General features: G+C 48.8%; 1 protein-coding gene across 1 annotated transcript; it reads left to right on the forward strand.

Annotated features, from left to right (window-relative positions):
- The first annotated feature begins 6,277 nt into the window (after positions 1 to 6,277).
- On the forward strand, positions 6,278 to 18,439 carry MMP8 (matrix metallopeptidase 8). The gene is made up of 10 exons (XM_049614292.1): positions 6,278 to 6,754; positions 8,682 to 8,926; positions 9,491 to 9,639; positions 9,727 to 9,852; positions 12,388 to 12,549; positions 14,471 to 14,588; positions 15,329 to 15,462; positions 16,031 to 16,184; positions 17,082 to 17,185; positions 17,341 to 18,439. The coding sequence occupies exons 1-10, from the start codon at positions 6,620 to 6,622 to the stop codon at positions 17,442 to 17,444; spliced, it is 1,431 nt and encodes a 476-aa protein (XP_049470249.1). The 5' UTR covers positions 6,278 to 6,619; the 3' UTR covers positions 17,445 to 18,439.
- The last annotated feature ends 2,059 nt before the right edge of the window (positions 18,440 to 20,498 follow it).

Here is a 20,498-nt window from a genome sequence, read left to right on the forward strand (position 1 = left end):
GGGGCCACGGCCAAGGTGTGCAGGCCGCCCTGGAAGCTGGGAACATCTCCTCTGGAGCCTCCAGAAGGGACCGGAGCCCTGCTCACAGTTGGGTTGTAGTCCGGAGAGGCCCCCAGCAGATCTGTGACCACAGAACGGTGAGATGATCCAACGTCTTGTTTCAAGGGCACCGAGCTCGTGGGTAACTTGTTAAAGCAGCCAGAGGAGGCTGGGGCACTGCCCGGGACACACCAGTCGTCAGGGGGTAGGCTGTGTTTTTCTGGTATTTTAGGCCGAAAAAATTAGTTGAGATTCATTGACCCAGACGAGAACAGAGTCTAGTGGGGACTTTACAGGTGGGAGGCAGAGCTAGTCCAGAGGGGTTCCCCTCGACCCAGGCGGGGATGGGCTGGGGGGCGGGGGGCGGGGGGTGAGGAGCAGGGGCGCCGTGTGATGGTGTGAGGGTGTACGGAAGGGGGCGCACGGAGCAGGGGCGCCGTGTGATGGTGTGAGGGTGCACGGACGGGAGTGCACGGAAGGGGGCGCACGGAGCAGGGGCGTGGTGTGAGGGCGCACCGAGCAGGGGGCGCTCAGAGCAGGCCCAGCCCCCAAGGAAGGCTGACCGTGAGGACGGGAGCTTGGGGGGGGGGGGGGTTAGTTTTCCGCCCCAGGGGACACCCGCTGCTGGCAGACAAGGACAGGCCGTGTGGCAGGGTGCATGCTGCTGCAGAAACGCGGGCACGTCCGCGGACACCGCGGGGCGGTTCCCAGGGTCCTGGGGTGACGGGCGTCACAGGTGACGTCATCTCGCGGGATAGCTGGGCGGGAGGCTGGACACCGGACGGGAGAAGCTTCAGGAAAGACTCCGCTCCGGAAAAAGGAAATCAGAAACCGCAGCCACAGGCCAGGCCGGCTGACGGGAGGAGAGAGACTTTGGGGAGATCCACTCAGTGGCTTCCTGCCTCCAGCAGAGCCGCCTAGAGAAGTGGCATCGTGCCCTGGTGGGGACAGGTACTGACCATCCGTGCGGTCTCACCCTCCCCGCGCTCCGCCTGGGAGGAAGCACAGGCTGGAAGACCGGGTGGGGGTGGGGGGCTCCCGCTGCCGCCTGCAGCCATCCTGCATGCGCATGGCCACCACAGCTGCTCCTGTGCCCCACCTGTCACCCGCGGGACCACCCCCTCACTCATCGGGGCCCTGGATGTTAGCGGTGTGGACGCCCCAGGGCACGTGTGTGACGCAACGGTACCTCCGGCCTCCTCCACGTCCTTCCTCCCCATCCAGCCTGCCCCCCAGAGCTGTGTCTCCTCGTCCTGGAGGAAGACCCAGGTCACCATGCCCCTCACCCAAACTCCATCCCCCCCGGGTCTGCCCTGGAGGCTGTGGCCAAGGTTACCTGCACTGACTCGGCTCAGGAACCTACGGCGGCCGCTTCTCAGCGGCCTGTTGACGCTCAGTCCTGTCCCTCCACCGCTGGGTTCCAGCCACCACTGCAACTTGCTTGTCTTAATAAGCTGGACACACATTCACCAGGAACCGTGTTAACCCCCTGGTACAACCCAACCTTCCTCCTCTCTCTGCCCTAACCCACCACAACCCATCCACCCCAGCCTCCATCCCAAAATCCAGCCCACGTTCAGAATTCACCTCCTGGGCTTTGCTGAGCTCCCCAGTAGGATGTGACTGTTCATTCTTTTCAGCCCTGGAGGTGTGATGGTCCCCTCTCTTGTCGTATGTTCTCAATCCTCTTTGCAGCAAAGATTTTTTTCTTTTCTTTTTTAAGTTTTTTTTTTTTTTTTTTTTTTGAGAGAGAGAGAGAGAGAGAAAGCACATGTGGGGGAGGGGGCAGAGAGAGCGAATCCCAAGCCAGCTCACTGTCAGCACAGAGCTTGACCCTGGGCTCCCGCTCCCTGACAGCATGACCTGAGCCCAAGTCGAGAGTCGGACGCTCAACCGACCGAGCCACCCAGGCTCCCCACCGCAAAGGTCCTGAACTCCTTTTCTGAGTCACCCGGGATGCTCTCTAAATTGGCACATGCCTGGGAACCTCCCCAGAGACTCGGGCGCAGCAGCTGGAGCAGGGTGCACCTATCTGAGTTTAATGCACATCCTGAGGGTCAGCCAAGAGGGAGAACGGTTACCTCGTTTTGAGTTTTTCCTCACTGGGAGCAAAGGGGAGAGATGCTTGGAAGGATCCACAGAAAGGCCCATTTGGTGGCATCTCTGAACCTCCTTGTCCTTAACTTTAAGATAAGGATGCCAACCCCTACTTCCTCGGGTGGTTATGAAGCTTACGGGAGGTGAGAGAGACTGAACACCCGAGACCGAGTCCAGACGCCCACGCACACCTTTACCTCCGCCAACGGCAAAGACCGCTGGCTCGGCACAGGGGGTCATTCATGATGATTGGAGTGATTTCTATCCTAACCACTTGTGCTCTGCACAAGGAGTTACCACATGTCCTCTGGCTGCACCGGGCTCTGGACACGGACAGAAACTGCATGGAAGTTATTTCGTCACTCGGTGGCTTAACCGCGAACACTTCTCTTTCTGGAAAAGAGCTTTTCGACACTGCGACCTCGGTTCGCAAAATGGAAGCGCGGCCACCGCGTTCATCCCCCAAAGAGGACACCGCCCTGGAGGGTGTCCACAGGTGGTCACCCGCAGCGTCTCCTCTAATCGTCCCGAGGCCGTGCGAGGTGTCCAACGTGTGGAACTCACGACAACAGGAGAGCTGTGAGGAGTTGCACGAGTAGGAAGTGGCAAAGCTAAAAGTCGAGCCCACTGGGCACAATGTCAAGCGCAATGTTGTTTACGCTTCACCACAACCGACCCCAACAATCACCCTGCTAACCGGCTCACGTGTGTAGACCTCCATCCTGATCACAGAGTTAAAATGCGTGAGGCACAGGACGCGTTCCTTGGCTGCTATGAAGCAGATTAGCCGTGTGCCACGCGGGGTATACTTCCAGGCTTGGTGACCTTGTTTCCTACCCCAGATCACGTTCCTGTTAGCAAACTCCCACTCCGCCTCAAAATTCAGGCACACATCCACATGTCCGGCTTTCCCTGCCACCTATGCCCATCCCAGCTGCCTGGACCCATTTTTTTTTTTTTTAATTAAACAGAAAACAGACTAAATCTTGCAGTTTCGGTTCTTTGGGGCTAAGATGCAAAAGCGAACTACAACAGTACAGCTTGCGGTCGCTGCTGGGGGACAGCATATCGGATCATCAGACGAGGTTGCTGCCCAAGACGGCAATAGGGAGGCCCACCATTGCCTTGGATCGTCTGTCCAGAACTTAATTTCCTCCATCTTCTTACTCAATCCCAAACGCCTCTTCTACAGAAGAAAGCCTTCATTTTCTAACAAATTGTTTGCTTTTTTTTTTTCCAAGTAAGTTGACTTAAAAGGCAAATAGCCCCTAAATTCACACTAAAGTGTAAATGACTGACAGTCGACCTTTCCACGTAGTACATTTTCTGAGGGTAGAGGACCTGAAAGCAGTGTGGGCTCCAGGCATCAGAAGGGGTGAGGCACGGATGGCAGGCAGACAGGCAGTGGTCACGTGTGAAGGAAGGACTCAAAACCTGGAGGCCCACAAAACTTACGTCGTTTTTTCCACCTCTCGTCGCAGCTCCAGAAGCGTAGGTGACAAACGACAGGAGCATCTGGTGTAGAAAATCATGATTCTACAAGTCCACACGTAACCATGTGTTCACGGCATCGGGCCCTGCCACCCTCTGTCCCCACACAAGGTCATTACGGTATTACTGACTGTATTCCTCACCTGTGCTTCCCATCTCCAACTTATCTCTTTGATAACCATGGGTTTGTATCTCTTCCCCCTTTACCCACCTCTTCTGTCTCCCCGTCCCCTTCCCTCGGGCCACCCCTCATCCTCCATATTTGAGTCTGTTTCTGTTTTTGTGGTTGTTTGTGCATTAGGGTTTGTTTTTTTTTTTAAGGTTTAAGGTTTTATTTTTAGGTAATCTCCACACCCAACATGGGGGTCGAACTCACGACCCCACGATCCAGAGTCACATGCTGCATTGACTGAGTGAGCCAGGCACCCCTCATTTGGTTTTTTAGATTTCAAATATAAGTGAAATCATATGGTATTTGTCTTTCTCTGTCTGACTTATTTCACTTAGCATAATACACTCTCGGTCCATTCATGTTGTCACAATGACAAGATTTCATTCTTTTTTATGGCTGAGTAATATTCTATTATATATAATTATCCTATTATATATAATTTTTCACTATATATTATATATCTGTATTATATATATCCCATCTTCTTTATCCATTCATCTATCTACGGACACTTACGTTGCTTCCATATTTGGCTGTTGTAGATAATGCTGCAATAAACATAGGGGTGCATATATATATTAGTGTCGTCCTTTTCCTTGGGTAAATACCCAGAAGTGCATTACTAGAACATAAGGTCCTTCTATTTTTATTTTTTTGGAGAATTCTGTCTAGCATAACCTTTATACAAACACCACAAGTTTTGGATTCTTGCATAAATCACTGACCAGGATGTTCAGAAGAAAGTGCCTTTAGGAACCTTGTAAACAAGCCAATGCATCAAAATATCTCAACACAGGGTAGACCAGTGTTCAGGCAACCTTAGTGGGCAGAGGATTTGTCACTAGAGATCTAAACTGGGGGAAGCGGGGCACCTGGGTGGCTCAGTCGGTTAAGCGTCCGACTTCGGCTCAGGTCATGATCTCGCGGTCCGTGAGTTCAAGCCCTGCGTCAGGCTCTGTGCTGACAGCTCAGAGCCTGGAGCCTGTTTCAGATTCTGTGTCTCCCTCTCTCTCTGACCCTCCCCCGTTCATGCTGTCCCCCCCATCTCAAAAATAAACGTTAAAAAAATACTTTAAAAAAAAATAAACTGGGGGAAGCCACATCCTGATTAAGTTGTGCGCCTGGGACGGTTGACATGATCACGACCTTAGAACGGCTTGAAAAACCCGAGGAGGTTGCACACGCATTCAGGGCCTGGGCTTCTGCAACTGTGCACGTTTGCCTCGTGTTTGCCCTTCAAGGTCCAGTTCTAGCTCAACCTCGTCCGTGAAGCCTTCCTTGATTCCACCTTCCCCCACCATGGCTTTGTCCTCCAGACTCCCATAGCATTTCATCCCAACCCCTCTGACCTTCTCTCCCATAATCGAGTACCCGTCACAGCACCTGGCATATGCTGGGTCACAGGAAACATTTGGGTGAATGCAGGAATCTACACCAGGAGCCTTAATCTGCTGCCCAGATATGTTCTAACCTGAGACGGATTTCTTTGGATTTTTCCAAAGCTCATGAGAAACTTCTAGAGGGACCCGAACTAAGTACTATATAGCATCCCAAACAAAAGCCTATTTCCATATCAACACATGTCCTATGTCGTAAACATTGGTCATGTTGACAAACACATTTATACACCACACACCTGTCCTTGCAGGATATATGTAAATATATGCAAATGAACACACGCAAAGACTGTCTAGTGACATGATCTACATGTACATCAGAATAACTGTGACCAGGTGACATGATTTAAAACCTGCCCAGGGGCCCCTCAAAACCAGTGCAGCCCATTTGCAGCCACAGGGGCTGAAAATCCTCTCCCCACGTCTTTTCCCTGGGGGCACACGCACACACACCGTCTCGTCCTCCTCGGTGAACACAAGCCAGGGTCCCCCAGTTTGTTGCAGGCCTGGACCGGGTGCTCATCGTGGGGCAGCCGGGCTCCCAGGTGTGGCTGCTGGAGTGCCTGCCCGCTCGGAGTCTCAGGACCCATCGCTTGGATTGAGTCCGAGCCACCTCCCACCCCCCTCACTCAGTGCATGACGTACAAGTTCTCTTCTCCGGATCTGATCTCCTCTGCAAAATGCAGGACATGACAGCATCCCAAGGCCGTGCGAGGATGGCCGGACACAACAGATGTACATCAGGTACATGTGGGACGTCGTACGTACTCAACACACTGTGTATGCTTATCATCATCACTATTGCTTTCTTTGTCCTTCCCATGGAAAATCCAGCTTGCAGCCTGGGGATTCTCTAATACACTGACGCCCAACCCCCATCTCCCAGAAGCTGCTCCAGGACCCCACACGGGCCCTGCTTGCTGACCACACGCCCAGCCACGCTCTCCTCACATCCAGAGAGTCTCTGGGATCCCCGGCCCCAAGATAACTACCATGAATCCAACAACACCCCTGCATAAATTAACCCGGCCCCAGCATCTGCCACACCTAGGAAATGGAAACCCACAGGTAACTGCTGTTCTCGAACTTCAGGATCAAGCTTCCCTTCCTTCCCCTAGACCAGACAGCTTGGCAAGAGTAAATCCCTGACCAAAAAACCCCAAGAACAGAGAAGAGCAAGTTGCAATTGTTTTTCTGTTGCAGGACACCGCCAGCCCGCCGTGGAGTCCCACATCATGTTGTGGCCTTGCACAAGTCTCCAAGCATCATTAACCCGTGTTGCTTCATGTTGCTGATGGGGCAATTGTTCAAAACACAGCTTTTATAAGAGACCAGAAGAGGACCGTGAGGGACATCCGATCCGCTGAACTGGAGGGTACCCAGGAGGGGAGGACCCTGCCCCAAGGGCCAGAGCAAGGCCAGGATGGCGGTGCTTGTGGGAAAGGCCATGTTCAGTCTGACGATGCTTCTGCCTCTGCTCTCATTCCTCCTGCACCTCTCCGGGGCCTTTCCGGTACGTTGGGAATCCCCGGAAGAGGAGACCACGCAAGTCGTTCAGGTAAGTTGACAATCCGGCAGGCGCGTGGTTGACGTGCCGCTTATTAGGAAATCGTGTGGGTTGTTTCTTCTTTCTAGTTAAATCAGCCAGAATGGAATTGTGCAGTTGCTTTGTTTGAGCTTAAACGTCTCGTGTCAGGGGTTTGGAGGGCCCCAGGCGGGGCTCTTCGAACCCAGGAAAAATATTGCTGTTGGGCTCCCTCCGGCTGGGGAGCCGTTGAGCAGGAACGGTTTTAATTGCAAGACTAAATGATTTTCTTTCTCGCAAACCTAAGATTCCCCCGTTCGCTTATATGCAGCCCAGTGACTCCATGTCCGGTGTTGTCTGTACGGACTTGTCTTCACAGCCAAAAATCTCAGGGGGACTAGAGAGCATGAGGACAGGAAATCAGAAGGAACTAGAAAGCAATGCGTAGTGCAGTGAGACTTTCTACTCCAGATTCTGAGGCTGTCTACGAACTATTCCGGGCACCATCAAAGCCAAACCCATAGCTTTTCCCCTCATCCCACAGTACAAGAGTCAGACCACATTTTGAAGAAGCACCAGGAACGCTGTCACCGATTTGTCACGTGCAGTTTTCTTAGCGTTGCAGTTGTAGAAAAGCATTCTTTCTTTTGCTTTTTCCCTTTGCTTTGTTCTTGAATATATCTTGCAGTGAGAATACTAAGCCCCAGGCTAATAGCTAGAGCTCACGGAGTGCTTACTCCACACAAGACACCCCGCTAAGCGTTTCTCCAACACTGTCTCATGTCGACCTCACTGCAGCCCTGCAAGGGGGGATTATTGTTCCCACTGTGGACACTAAAGTGAGTCTTGAATGACTTCTGTGATGCGCCCCAAAACTCAGTTAATCTAAGGCAGAGCTAGTATTCGAACCCCAGCCTCTGTGAATCCCCCCTTCCCCATTTCTGTGCTCTGTCATGTGCCCCTAGCCCCTTCCAGAGGATCTGTGGTGGATAAGAGGCTAATGCCGATGATGGTGCCGTTGTCCCAAACCTATCCGGAGCTCTCGTGAAACTGTCCGTTCTCACTTGTGAAGCATCCAGAAGGTCTGGGACTTGAATGGGCGTCTCAGCAATTTCCCTCCACGCACGCACTTGCCTTTCTTAGCGACAGGGACTAAACCTTCTCTAGAGGAGCAAAAAGATACGTAAGAGAGACTCTGCATTGATGCAACTGATACCTTAAAACATCAACAAATGCGGGGGCACCTGAGCGGCTTGGTCAGTAAACGTCCAATTTCAGCTCAGGTCACGATCTCGCGGTTCGTTAGATGGAGCCCCACATCCCACTCTGCGCTCACAGTGTCAGCAGCGTCTCGTTGGGATTCTCTCCCCCTCTCTCTACACCCCTCCCTCCTTTTGTCAAAATAAATGAACTTAAAACACTTCAAGAAATTAGGAAGGCCTAGCCAGTCTCCTGACTGCATACGAGCATCTTGCATGCGGCCTTGGACCTCAACCCTTACAGAATACCTGTTTTTATGGTTTTTATTTTTTTTTTTAACGTTTATTTATTTTTGAGACAGAGAGAGACAGAGCATGAACGGGGGAGGATCAGAGAGAGAGGGAGACACAGAATCGGAAACAGGCTCCAGGCTCTGAGCTGTCAGCACAGAGCCTGACGGGGGGCTGGAACTCACAGACCGCGAGATCGTGACCTGAGCCGAAGTCGGCCGCTCAACCGACTGAGCCACCCAGGCGCCCCATACCTGTTTTTATGTATAAACATTCCCGGGAGCTCCGAATGGAGGGGCCGTGCTGACCAAGGGACAGCGTTCTCTCAACTCCGGGCTGCGACTCTGTGTTTGCTCCCGTGACTACCAGCTTGTTAGACGGTTGGGAGTGACTTAGGAAGGACGCCGGGAAGCCCAGAGCACCGACGGAGGTGACTGAGCGAGTCCCCTCACGTGTGTGTCTCGGCCCAGAGTTACCTGGAGAGGTTCTACCAGCTGCCGCGGGGCGAATACCGGTCCGGACGGAGCAACGGCACCAGTGTGGTTGTGGACAAGCTCAGAGAGATGCAGCGATTCTTTGGCTTGAACGAGACGGGGAAGCCAGATGAGGAAACGCTGGAGATGATGCGGAAGCCGCGCTGCGGGGTGCCTGACAACGGGGACTTCATGGTGACCCCGGGAAACCCCAGGTGGAAACATACGAACCTGACCTACAGGTGAGTTTCCCGAGCTTCGGGACGCGTTAGGGGTGTTCGCGAGCGTGTGTGACACGCCAGGCGCTGCCCCAGGACACGGGACCCACGGGACCCCGTGTCCCCACCCCGGGGAGACCAGAGTCTAGTGAGTGAGGCCAGGGGGGAAAGAGCAAAGACCCCACAGGCTCTCCTCACCCCAAAGCCTGGAGTTTTCGTGCTCCTCCTCCAAGTCTAAGGGACGATGGCCACATCAGACTGTCCCTCTGTGAACCCCCTTCAGGCCCCGACAAAGGCTTAGTCATTACTCCCCGCGTATCCTGATGAGAACGATCTCCGTCAAATACCACGATCTGCCGAGTCCCGAGTGGAAGGCCCTACATGTATTGAATCCCCCAACAGCCCTCTGAGAGGGGAGCTATGTTACGATCCTCCTCTTAGGAACAAAGACACCGAGTTTGAAGATACGGAGGGACTTGTCCGCAGCCCCGAGCCCTCATTAGACCCTGTCCAGGGGCAGCGCATCATGTCACTGACCCCCAGGTGGATGAGCTCAGTGTGGTGACACGCCTTGTGCTCATTTTGAAGGATCCTGAAGTACACCACGCAGTTGTCCCAGGCCAAGGTGGAAACTGCCATTAGCACAGCCTTTCAAATATGGGCTAACGCATCATCCTTGACCTTCACCAAGATCTCGCAGGGAAAAGCAGACATCGATATCGCTTTTTACGAAGGAGGTAGGCCCTCTGCCCTCGAGCTCAGTTTTACTTTCACGAGCTAACCTGAGACTCGGCAAGGACCTGATACGGGTTGTTCTATTTCAGATCATGGTGACAATTCTCCATTTGATGGACCCAATGGAATCCTCGCTCATGCCTTCCAGCCAGGCCCAGGTATTGGGGGAGACGCTCACTTCGATGAACAAGAAACATGGACCACAAATTTTGAAAGTAAGTTAACCAAGGGCATGTCCACATGCAGCTTCTGAGTGAACTTTGTCATGTTAGCAGCACCACGTAGATACATACACACATCCAAGGGGTTTTAACATTTCAAACCCACACAAATGGACCTTTTTAAAATTTCCCTACCTCATATTAGGTCAATTTAGGTTTTTGAAAAGCCTAAGGCTAAGTACTGACCTTGTTTCCTAGGATAGAAATCAAAAGGCTACAGACGACGGGTAAATCCAGCCGGTCCTGTTTGTATAAAGTTTTATTGAAACAAGGCCCCCTTGTTTATGTACCATCTATGGCTGTTTCCATGGCACAACAGCAGAGTTGAGTACCTCCTACAGAAGTACTCACAGAAATCACAAAGCCTAAAATATTTACTATCTAAACCTTTACAGAAAAAGTTTGCTGACCACTGCTTTAGGGTGTATCTTTCTTTTCATATTCTGAAATTTAATGATGTTTGGAAAAGGCCCCTATTTTTGGAAATCCAGAAACAGTTGGGTTCATTTAGAAACCTATCCCACTTGGAAATGAGCCGCCATCTTTCTTGTCAAGTTATGTCATCTTTGTGGAGCTCTTCTTCAGTGGTGTGTTCCTGGGGACAAACCAAACCTTTCAGGAGAAGACTCATGATAAGAGTCAGATCACCTGAAGGGAAGGATTGAGAATAAGGACAGGTGTATCTGGACCATGTGGTACTTCACAAGGCCACAAGTAACAGTACGCCACAGAACACATTCTAGAAAGTAGGAAAGGAACCTTTTATCCTTGCTTGGGACCTGTTCTTCCCACCATTTTCTCAAAGAACCAAGTTTCTCCCACCAAGTTCTCAAAGAACTTATTCTACCCAAGTCCCTGTGCTAGGAGCTGCCTATACCCTAAGACAGATAACACTCTCTGCTACTTAGAATTCCTAGAGCCCTCCTCACCGGTCCACATGGTCATTCCCTCTTAGCTGAACTAAATGACACAGGTTCCCACCTGGGCTCTTTACCTCAAGTCTCTGCTCCCTCTAATTTTTCCTAGCACGGCAGCAAAATTTATATTTGGAAAGCCTATCTTGGATTACATTACTCTCCTACTTAACCTTGCAGTGTTTACATTTTCTGCAACAAATAATATCCAAATACCTTTCCTTGGCATTGAAGCTCTCAGTAGTTTTACACCCTCATCTTTCATGGCTGTCTTCCTGTGTCGCATGCTGCAGCCACCTTGTGCATTCACCGTTCCCGCATGACAGTACCTGCTTTCCAACCTCCCTACATTTGCTCACATTGTGCCCCAAGCCCCCCCTTTCAAAATCTCTTTCTGTGCTATGTCACATGCCACCCCTCTGTTGTCTCGCAGCTGGAAATGAGGACATTCTCCTCAGAATCCCAACAGTCTTCGTGTCTCTTTCTCTAGCTGCTCTCCTCACTGTTTGGTGCTATCCAAGTTGTTGGCATTCATCTCTCCTTCTAGACTGTGCATCATGACAAATCCCCCACATCTGTTTGCCATTCAAGGCCCAACACTCAGAGATGTTTTTGGAGATGCATTCATGATTGCAAAAATACAAGGACGTGATGGTCAAGACAAAAATGTCTCGGAGCATGGGTAGAATTAGTGTAGGCTAATTGTCAATAGGAAGTTGAACGTTGTAGTTGGAGAATGGGGCTTGCCCTTGTACCTGGATTTGACCCCAGCTCTACCACTTATTATTGCAAGACCCGTAAGGAGATACCTGAAATCTGTGGGATTCAGTTCCTTTACTATAAAAACATTTCTAACAATACTTCATACGAATGTTGTGAGGACTAAATAGTATTATACTTCCTAGCATATGGAAAGTACTCTACAACCCTAGTTACTAATGTATAAGAGATAGGTGTGTAACAAAATGCTCAGCCTGTCTGTGAGATGGCCAGACTGAGAGATTCACATCATGAGTCAAATCCTCATGTGTCTGCTGGGCAAGTGAGGAGGTCTTGGACTTGGCCAAGGAACTTGGGTGCTAATTGCCAGGAGCGTGAACCTTGGAATTTTGGGTTCCCAACTGGCAAAGGCACTGTGCTCCTGGAAGTTAGAGATGGGGGAAGGAGCAGTGTTTGTCTGTTTCTGGAGGGGAATCCTTGAAGCTGCTTCGAGAATTCAGAATCTGGGAAGAGCTGGTGCCCGCTGAGACTCTACTGAAGCTGAGGGCTTGGGAGGCTGGAGAGGGCTGCTGAGCATCAAGAGACCATGGTGGCAGGGCCACCATGGTCTCCCAGCCTCAGGTCCACACTCATGGAGTACCAGAATCAGAATAAAGGCAACTTTTCTTGGTCCTAAGGTTTGATGCAAAGCTCACTTAATCTGAACGTGTAACTCCTACCTTGACTGATTCCAATCTCCATTTCTTCAGAAGCCTGCAGGGAAAATGCAAAAGAAGGCTTGGGCAGTGCTCTTTCTCCAGGAGCTTTTGGCTTGGAAGCTGCATTCCTTGAGATCAGAATTTCCTCCACCCTTGGATCCACTTGGAGCCATTCACCACATGTGCTTGCATTGCAGATTATAATTTGTTTCTTGTTGCTGCCCATGAATTTGGCCATTCCTTGGGGCTCTCTCACTCCACTGACCCGGTTGCCTTGATGTATCCCATCTATGCTGTCCGTGAACCCAGCACCTACACCCTCCCTCAAGATGACATCAACGGCATTCAGGCCATCTATGGTAAGGTTATCGGAAGAACACTGTGGTACACGGCGAGGTGTGGCACATCAAGGATGTTCTTCCCGGTCTTGTCTGTGGTGGTGGAAGTTGGAGGGCTCCTGGGGTCTGTCGGGAAGAAGGTACCGGTCAAATTTGGTGGATGTGCGCCATAGACTAACGCCAGGCAGGGACACCACTGAATTAGAAGTGCGTGTGGCAACAACAGATATGGGTCTTCAAAACTTTGTGCTTCGTGGAAAAAAAAAACAGAATGATGCATATCACACAGTGTTTAAATTACACAGTATATGATTCCACATACATTAAAGTGCATATAGGCAAAGAAGGCATTTCAAGAAACATGCCAGCAAGCAGATACATATTGCCCATAATAAAAGTGTTGTCTGTGGAGAACAGAATGGGAATAGCAGTGGAGGATGCAGAGAAAGAAACATCTTTTAAGGACATGGCTGATGCTCTCAGGGAGGGACACAGACAAGCCCAGATCTTATATGTCTCCTCCTGCTGCCTTCCTGGTCTCTAGAGGCTGTAAGAATGAGAAACTCATGAGAAGGTAGGAGGGTCTGTAAACCAGTGTGGAGCGGAGTTGGGGACAGCAGCACAGAACCAGGCACACCAGGAACCCCAGCTCGGGAACCTTCTCATGATGATAGAATTTTCCAGAAGGACGAGACCTGCTCCATCCTCCCCAACTCCTTTCCCCAAAAAACACCTCCTTCCTTTTCCCATCATTGTTTTAAATTCTCTCAGCTACTAGCATAGCCCTTCATTCTACAATGAAAAAACACATGAAAACACAAATACCCATAGGAAAAAAATACTGCTAAAATATGACTTAGGTTTATGCTACAGGTTCAAGGACCAATACCAGTTCCCTTCCTGAAGGTGGGTTTGGCAGGGAAGCAAGAAATGGATCCTGGGTGACAAAAATGTGGAAAGAACCAAGAAGGGGGAAAGGATGGGATTCGGATTTTAAAGTGGAGGGCGGGGAGGGGGAGACATAGAATTCAAATTGTCTTACTTCACAACTTGACCTGGACCTTTCTCTCTAAAAATCACCATGGTCGTTTAAAATAATGATAATAACTTTAAGAGGGCCGAATGTACATTCCCTTCATTGCCTTGTGAGATAGTCTGGTAGGGTTTCTCTTCATGCGGAAACCCTTCCCCTTCTGAGAAGCAATGGGGTACTCCAAGAGTCACACTGGATTGGGCTTTAAAAAGCTGCTTCTCTTTCTCCTCCTCCTCCTCCTCCTCCTCCTCCTCCTCCTCCTCCTCCTCCTCTTCCTTCTCCTTCTCCTCCTTCTCCTCCTCCTCCTCCTCCTCCTCCTCCTGTTTCTTCTTCTTCTTCTTCTTCTTCTTCTTCTTCTTCTTCTCCTTCTTCTCCTTCTGCTGCTTCTCCTTCTCCTTCTCCTCCTTCTTCTTCTTCTTCTTCTTCTTCTTCTCCTCCTCCTCCTCCTCCTCCTCCTCCTCCTCCTGCTGCTGCTTCTTCTTCTCCTTCTCCTCCTCCTCCTCCTCCTCCTGCTGCTGCTGCTGCTTCTTCTTCTCCTCCTGCTGCTGCTGCTTCTGCTTCTGCTTCTTCTTCTTCTTCTTCTCCTTCTCCTTCTGCTGCTTCTCCTTCTCCTTCTCCTCCTCCTCCTCCTTCTTCTTCTTTTTCTTCTTCTTCTTTTTCTTCTTCTTCTTCTTCTCCTTCTTCTCCTTCTCCTTCTTCTCCTTCTCCTTCTTCTCCTTCTCCTCCTTCTCCTTCTCCTCCTGCTGCTTCTGCTTCTTCTTCTTTTTCTTCTTCTTCTTTTTCTTCTTCTTCTTCTTCTTCTTCTTCTTCTTCTTCTTCTTCTTCTCCTTCTTCTTCTCCTCCTCCTCCTCCTCCTCCATCTCCTCCTCCTCCTCCTCCTCCTCCTCCTCCTCCTCCTCCTTTTTTAAGGACCTTCAAGCAACCCTGTCCAACCAACCGGACCAAGCACACCCACAGCCTGTGACCCCAGACTGACATTTGATGCCATTGCCACACTCCGTGGAGAAATCTTATTCTTTAAAGACAGGTATGCCATTAAACTGCTTCTTCCTTTGACTTACTTTCCTGGCATAACTTAGAACTGGCTTCTAATCAAGTCCCACTTTGCACATTACTCAGCTTTTCCTTTGAATTCTGTGCACATGACCCTTATTGGAAAGGACTGTGTTTTCTGGGTCACTCGAAACATCCAGGAAAATTTTTAAAAAAAGAAACCCTCCAACAGGCATAAACATTCATGTGTTGGTGATAGTATCACAGACATGGGCTCCACACATGGGTTTACTAGGCACAAAACCTCACCCAGTCCCACCCACCCAAATTCAGGCCAGTAAGTGGGAGCTATCCCTTCATAATCTGAGGGCAAATCATCTCCCTGGTTGAATTTTTCAATTTTCCATTGGCTGCTTTGTGATTGCGTAACCACAGGCTGGGCCTACTTGTACCACTTTTGCTGGAATACTCTAGATATTCTCAGTCATTTCTGTAGGGACAACGAGACTAATACAATGAGACTTGCCAGGGTGTGAGGAGGGGACAGGACAAAATGTAATCAGATAAGGTCATGCCTGTGACCTCCCCTAAACACTGAAGCGCCCCCCCCCCCCACATGAATGACATCCTGTAAAGCCCCGACCCTGTGCTGGTCACCGTGCTGGGAACCGTCCCACCCTCTCGGGGACCTGGTAGGGGCTGCACTGGTGCAGGACCCAGAGAAGCTGCCTACTCGGGCCACCGCATGCGGTCCTGTCCTTTGTGCTCTGCCAGGTTCTTCTGGAGAAGGCACCCCCAGATGCCAGAGGTGGAGCTCAACTTCATCTCTCTGTTCTGGCCGGCCCTGCCAGACGGCATCCAGGCCGCGTACGAGGACTTGGACAAGGACCTAGTTTTCCTATTTAAAGGTAACTGCCTAGGGTTTCATCTTATTTAGGTTGTCCCTGCAGGGAAGGGAAGGCTTCTCTGCAGCTCCCCCCACCCCCACCCCAGCTGAGAGGAGGTGAGCCGATGACAGCAGGTTATGCTGGCCAGACTTGTGTCAGGAGACCCGGGTTGGGTCCAGTTCCTGCCGATAACCACTGTGTGCACTTGAGCAGCTGTTCCCTCCTCAGGCCTCAGTTTCCCCATCTACAAACTGAGGAAACCTTACTAGACCCCCTGAGTGCTCTGTCAGCCCCATCCCCAGTATAATGTTCTCAGAGTCCCCAAGGCTCTAATACAGTCTCTGCATAGGAGTGTCAGGACGTAGGAAAGACCCAGCTGTGAGGCCCTGAATGTCAGGCTGAGATGCTGGAAATTTTGTAGGTGCTGGGGAACCACTGAGGCTATTACAGCCCAGTGAACTTGACCACCTTTGTCCGTTAAAGACTATTGTTCCCTTGCTGTTTCTATGATGATTTTACACCAAGAGGTGGTATCGATTTTAGAGGAATCGAAGAACCCTATCTAACATAAAACCTGAATCATTGGCAGGCAGCCAGTACTGGGCTCTGAGTGGCTATGACATTGAGCCAGGTTATCCCAAGGACATCTCAAACTACGGCTTCCCAAGCAGTGTCCGCGCAATTGATGCCGCTGTTTACTACAGGGGAGAAATCTTCTTCTTTGTAAACAACCAGTTATGGAGGTAAGGTAAACTATTTTTTTTGGTTAGAGGTTGAAATCTGTATTTACCTTGTCTACAACCACTAACAACCAGCGATCTGAGGATTTAAAAAAAAACCCAGGTGATCTTTCATAGGCATTTTATTTTCATAAAATCATCAGTGTTGCCATGGCCTTTGAAAATGTCATTTTTATAAAGTCAAAAAGCTTCACAATGGTATTGAGGATTCTATGTCAGGGAACAGAGCAAACCTTAATATGGTTCCAGGAAGGGATGCAAAGAAAAAGGCTAATTCTGTTATGAGTTAAATTCTAACACACTCAAGAAAATGCTGTTTGGATGGCCTGAAAAATGTGCTGTCTACATTGGACTTATCACCTCACTACTGGGGGGAAGGGGGGAGGAAGAAGAGGAGGAGGGAAGGGAGGAAAGCTGGTTATGCACCAATTAAGTAAATCCACAGGGAATACAAGCTTTTCTTTTTGAAAATCAGGTCGTGATCTCACAGTTTCTGAGTTCGAGCCCCACGTCGGGTGCTGTGCTGACAGCTCAGAGCCTGGAGCCTGCTTCAGATTCTGTGTCTCCCTCTCTCTAGCCCTTCCCCCAGTCACACTCTGTCTGTCTCTCTCTCTTGAAAATAAACAAACATTAAAAAAAATAAAAATAAGTAAAAAAGAAAATAACATTGTGCTAGCAATCAAAACCCTGTTTTAGAATTAATGCGACCCACCTATTTTCTAAATAGGAATGTGCCCTTAGGTAGAAAAAAGTTAACCATTCTTAGGCCCAGGAAATAAGACATAACAAAGACTGAATGAGAAAACATGTGTGAAGGCACTTTGTAAAGTATCTGTACTTTAAATAAAACTGTTATCATTACATACTATATTGATACATGGGACATTTTTGTTTCATCAGATACGATAACCAAAGAAAATCCATGCAAACGGGTTATCCCAAAAACATAGCAAGCATCTTTCCAGGAATAGAAAGTAGAGTTGATGCAGTTTTCCAGCAGAATCGTAAGTAGAAAAAAAAACCCTGATAATAAATTTGTTTACAGTCGTAAAATAGCACGTTTACGTTTCAATGTTGTATCGGAACAATTTTAATTGAAAATGTCTAAGACCTTCTACAAGCTAATTCAACCCTAGTTCTTTTTTTGCTTTTTGGGCAGACGTCTTCCTCTTCTTCATCGGACCCGCATATTATGCGTTTGATCTTAGCGCTCACAGGATTACTAGGGTTCAAAGAAGCAATAGATGGCTTAACTGCAGATAACGCTGAAGCAAAGTCACACGTGTCTGCATCAGTTTCCTGCGAATGGAAGGAAAGTCTAGTTTGCAAATTCATTTTACTGTGTCCTATTTATACTTTTCTCACCCATAAGTAATGTCTGCTGTCACTGTCCTCACTGGGCCTGTCTTCCATGAAAATGCATTTGGAGTAGTCCAGCGTCTACAGGGCTGATTTAGTTCTCACCTATTCCAGCTCAGGAGAAGAGATGAAGCCTTCCTGGTCACCTCATTGCTCACTATGTTGTTACTTATCTGACTTCTAGAATGCTCGTATATACCTGAGGCTCCTTAAACATGTCTTAATTATATCTGCTATGTACCGTTCAGCACTGGGTTCCAGTGAGACATAGAGCTCATGAACAACGTAAACAGAACCTCTTGCCTTTACTGAAAACGTGGTGCTATTTTCCAGTCTTGGAAAAAAATCCTGTTGACCCATGTGGTGGGTTGAATTGTGTCCCTCCAAGAAAGAGATATTGAAGTCCTAGTCCTAGGTGCCTATGAATGTACTCTGTTTGAAACTAGAGTCTTTGGAGATGCAGTTAGTTAAAATGAAGTTATCCTGGAGCAGGGGGGTCCCAGAAGAAGAGGGTCCCCGCACACACTGAGGGGGACGGTCACGTGAAGGTAATACAGGGCCTGGAATGATGCATCTACATGCCAACAACGGCCAGCACCCATCACAGGCCAGCAAGAGGCAAGGAAGGATCCTTCTCAGAGCCTTCAGAGAAAAGAATTTTATCCTCCTAACACCTCAATTTTAGACTTGTAGCTTCCAGAACTGTGATAGAATAAACTGTTTTTTAAGCAACCAAGTTTGTGATGCTTCCTTCTGGCAGCCCTAGTCCGTCCAGCAGCCAGGACAGAACATCTGCACTTGAGAAAATGAGTCAACACAAAATGACAAAGTTGATTATTGTCACCTTCCCCCGGAAAGGAGCAAGAAGGGCAGTACCACTTCCTCCTCCGCCTCCTCCCTGCTCTGTCCTTTTAGATTCCAAGCAAAAGGGCTAGTAGTTGGATTTCTTCTTCCCCATTTCTTTTTTTCCAGGGATACTCTGGGGGGCACCTGCTACCAGTAAGTGGGATTTACCGCACCAACACAACAGTGCTGGGCACAAAATACTGTGAAGCTCACGAAATTAAACTGAGCTTGGATGCATACATTTGATAATGGTTCTTTCCCACCAAGAACTGTAGGACTTCAGGGACCATACTGGCCAACCAAGACATCAAGATCATTATAACACCATATCGGCAGTTGTTAGAACGTAATGCAGATTATCACACATTAAATGAGTGCATTGTAAACTATATTTATTACCAGCACATTCTATTTTCTTATTCTGCTAGTTTTTAAATCCCGCAGATAATTAGTAGAATTTGGTATCTTATTCTGGTTCAAAAATTATTAAATGCATTTAAAATAAATATATTAAATGACTGACTTGTGATCCATAATTTCTTAAGATGCTACCACATGGTTCATATAAAGTATAAAAAGGAATAGCAGATTTTATATTTGCAGGCACTTACTGTCTTACCAGAATTATTACATTGACATTAATCTTTCAGATACCCTTTTCATTTACAAAATATTTTGTAAAGATCGGATTTTCTTTACAAATTCCCTCAAATATGTCAGCACATTTTTCTCAACTTACTTTCCGAGATGAGAAAACAAACTAGGATGTACTGTCATTCCATTCGTTCATTCATTCAACAGTAAGTAATCGCAGACATGCCCCAGGTACTGTGCTAGGGGAAGTGAGAGAGAGAAGAGTAATTCATTGCGTCAATATAACAAATGCAAAAGAACCTGTAAGAACAGAGTATTTCATTTTTTTTTTAATTTTTTTAAAAGTGTATTTATTAGGGGCGCCTGGGTGGCTCGGTCAGTTGGGCATCCGACTTTGGCTCAGGTCATGATCTCACAGTCCGTGAGTTCGAGCCCCGCGTCAGGCTCTGTGCTGACAGCTCAGAGCCTGGAGCCTGCTTCGGATTCTGTGTCTCCCTCTCTCTCTGCCCCTCCCCTGCTCATGCTCTGTCTCTCTCTGTCTCAAAAATAAATAAAAACATTAAAAAAAATTTTTAAAGTGTACTTATTAGAGAGCGAGAGCTGGGGAGGGGCAGAGACGAGGGAGAGAGAATCCCAAGCAGGCTCTATGTTGTCAATGCAGAGCCCGACGCAGGGCTCGACCTCCCAAACTGTGAGATCATGACCTGAGACAAAATGGAGACTCGAGCGCTTAATCAACCGAGTCACCCAGAACAAAGTATTTCATTTTTAACATTAGAGTCCATTTCAGACTATCATATTTCCTAAGACTTCTTACGTCTGTTTTTTCAGGCATGGAGGTAGGAGCTTCCTCTCAGAACACCTGCTTGTTGCGCTAACTAGTTATGAGAGGTTCTTGGCCCACCTATACATTTTTGAGAGCAGAACTGAGTTCCTTGTTATTTCTTTAACCATATTTCACAGAGTCCTAGGAAGTGAACAGCTATAGGAAGTGAAACAAAGAATTCCAAAATTGCTTCTCATTTTATAGTTCTCTTCTGGACAATATGTGGTATTTTCTGGCTGTTAAACTGAAGTTAACCTAAGAGCTGCCAGAATCTGAGCTTAGAACTTAATGCGGTTATTTTTTTATCTCCTTTAAATTTCTTTGAAACCAAAGCCCAAGTCCAGATGTTGCTGCAATTAATTCACTGGGGACGTGGTCCCAGGAAGCAAGAGTGGGGAGGCAGGCAGCCTGAGGTGGACGAGAAAAGCCAGTACAAATACGTGTGATCAAGTTTCCTACGATGGGCATTCTGGGCTCGATTCCAGCTGGACCCCCCGAGAAGCCAACCCAATCCCTTTTAACTGTTCACATCTCGAAGGGCTGGGAGGCTGGCGCACTCCTCCTTCACTTCCCTCCCACACAGGCGGCTCCTGGATGTCATGTGCCCTGGGAACTAAGCAGAAAGGGTCCCAGAGACATCTCCTACATCTGTTGGTGGGAGCTTAAAACGATGGGAAATTGGAGAAGTCTTC

The sequence above is a fragment of the Panthera uncia genome, chromosome D1, assembly GCF_023721935.1.
Source record: "Panthera uncia isolate 11264 chromosome D1, Puncia_PCG_1.0, whole genome shotgun sequence".
In the NCBI taxonomy this organism is placed as follows: Eukaryota; Metazoa; Chordata; class Mammalia; order Carnivora; family Felidae; genus Panthera; species Panthera uncia.

What these genes read in the sequence shown, in the direction of transcription:
- MMP8 (XM_049614292.1), top strand. Translation starts at nt 6,620, where the DNA reads ATGGCGGTGCTTGTGGGAAAGGCCATGTTCAGTCTGACGATGCTTCTG. An exon ending in AGACCACGCAAGTCGTTCAG is followed by an intron (nt 6,755 to 8,681) that starts GTAAGTTGACAA and finishes GTCTCGGCCCAG; the next exon opens with AGTTACCTGGAGAGGTTCTA. An exon ending in TATCGCTTTTTACGAAGGAG is followed by an intron (nt 9,640 to 9,726) that starts GTAGGCCCTCTG and finishes GTTCTATTTCAG; the next exon opens with ATCATGGTGACAATTCTCCA.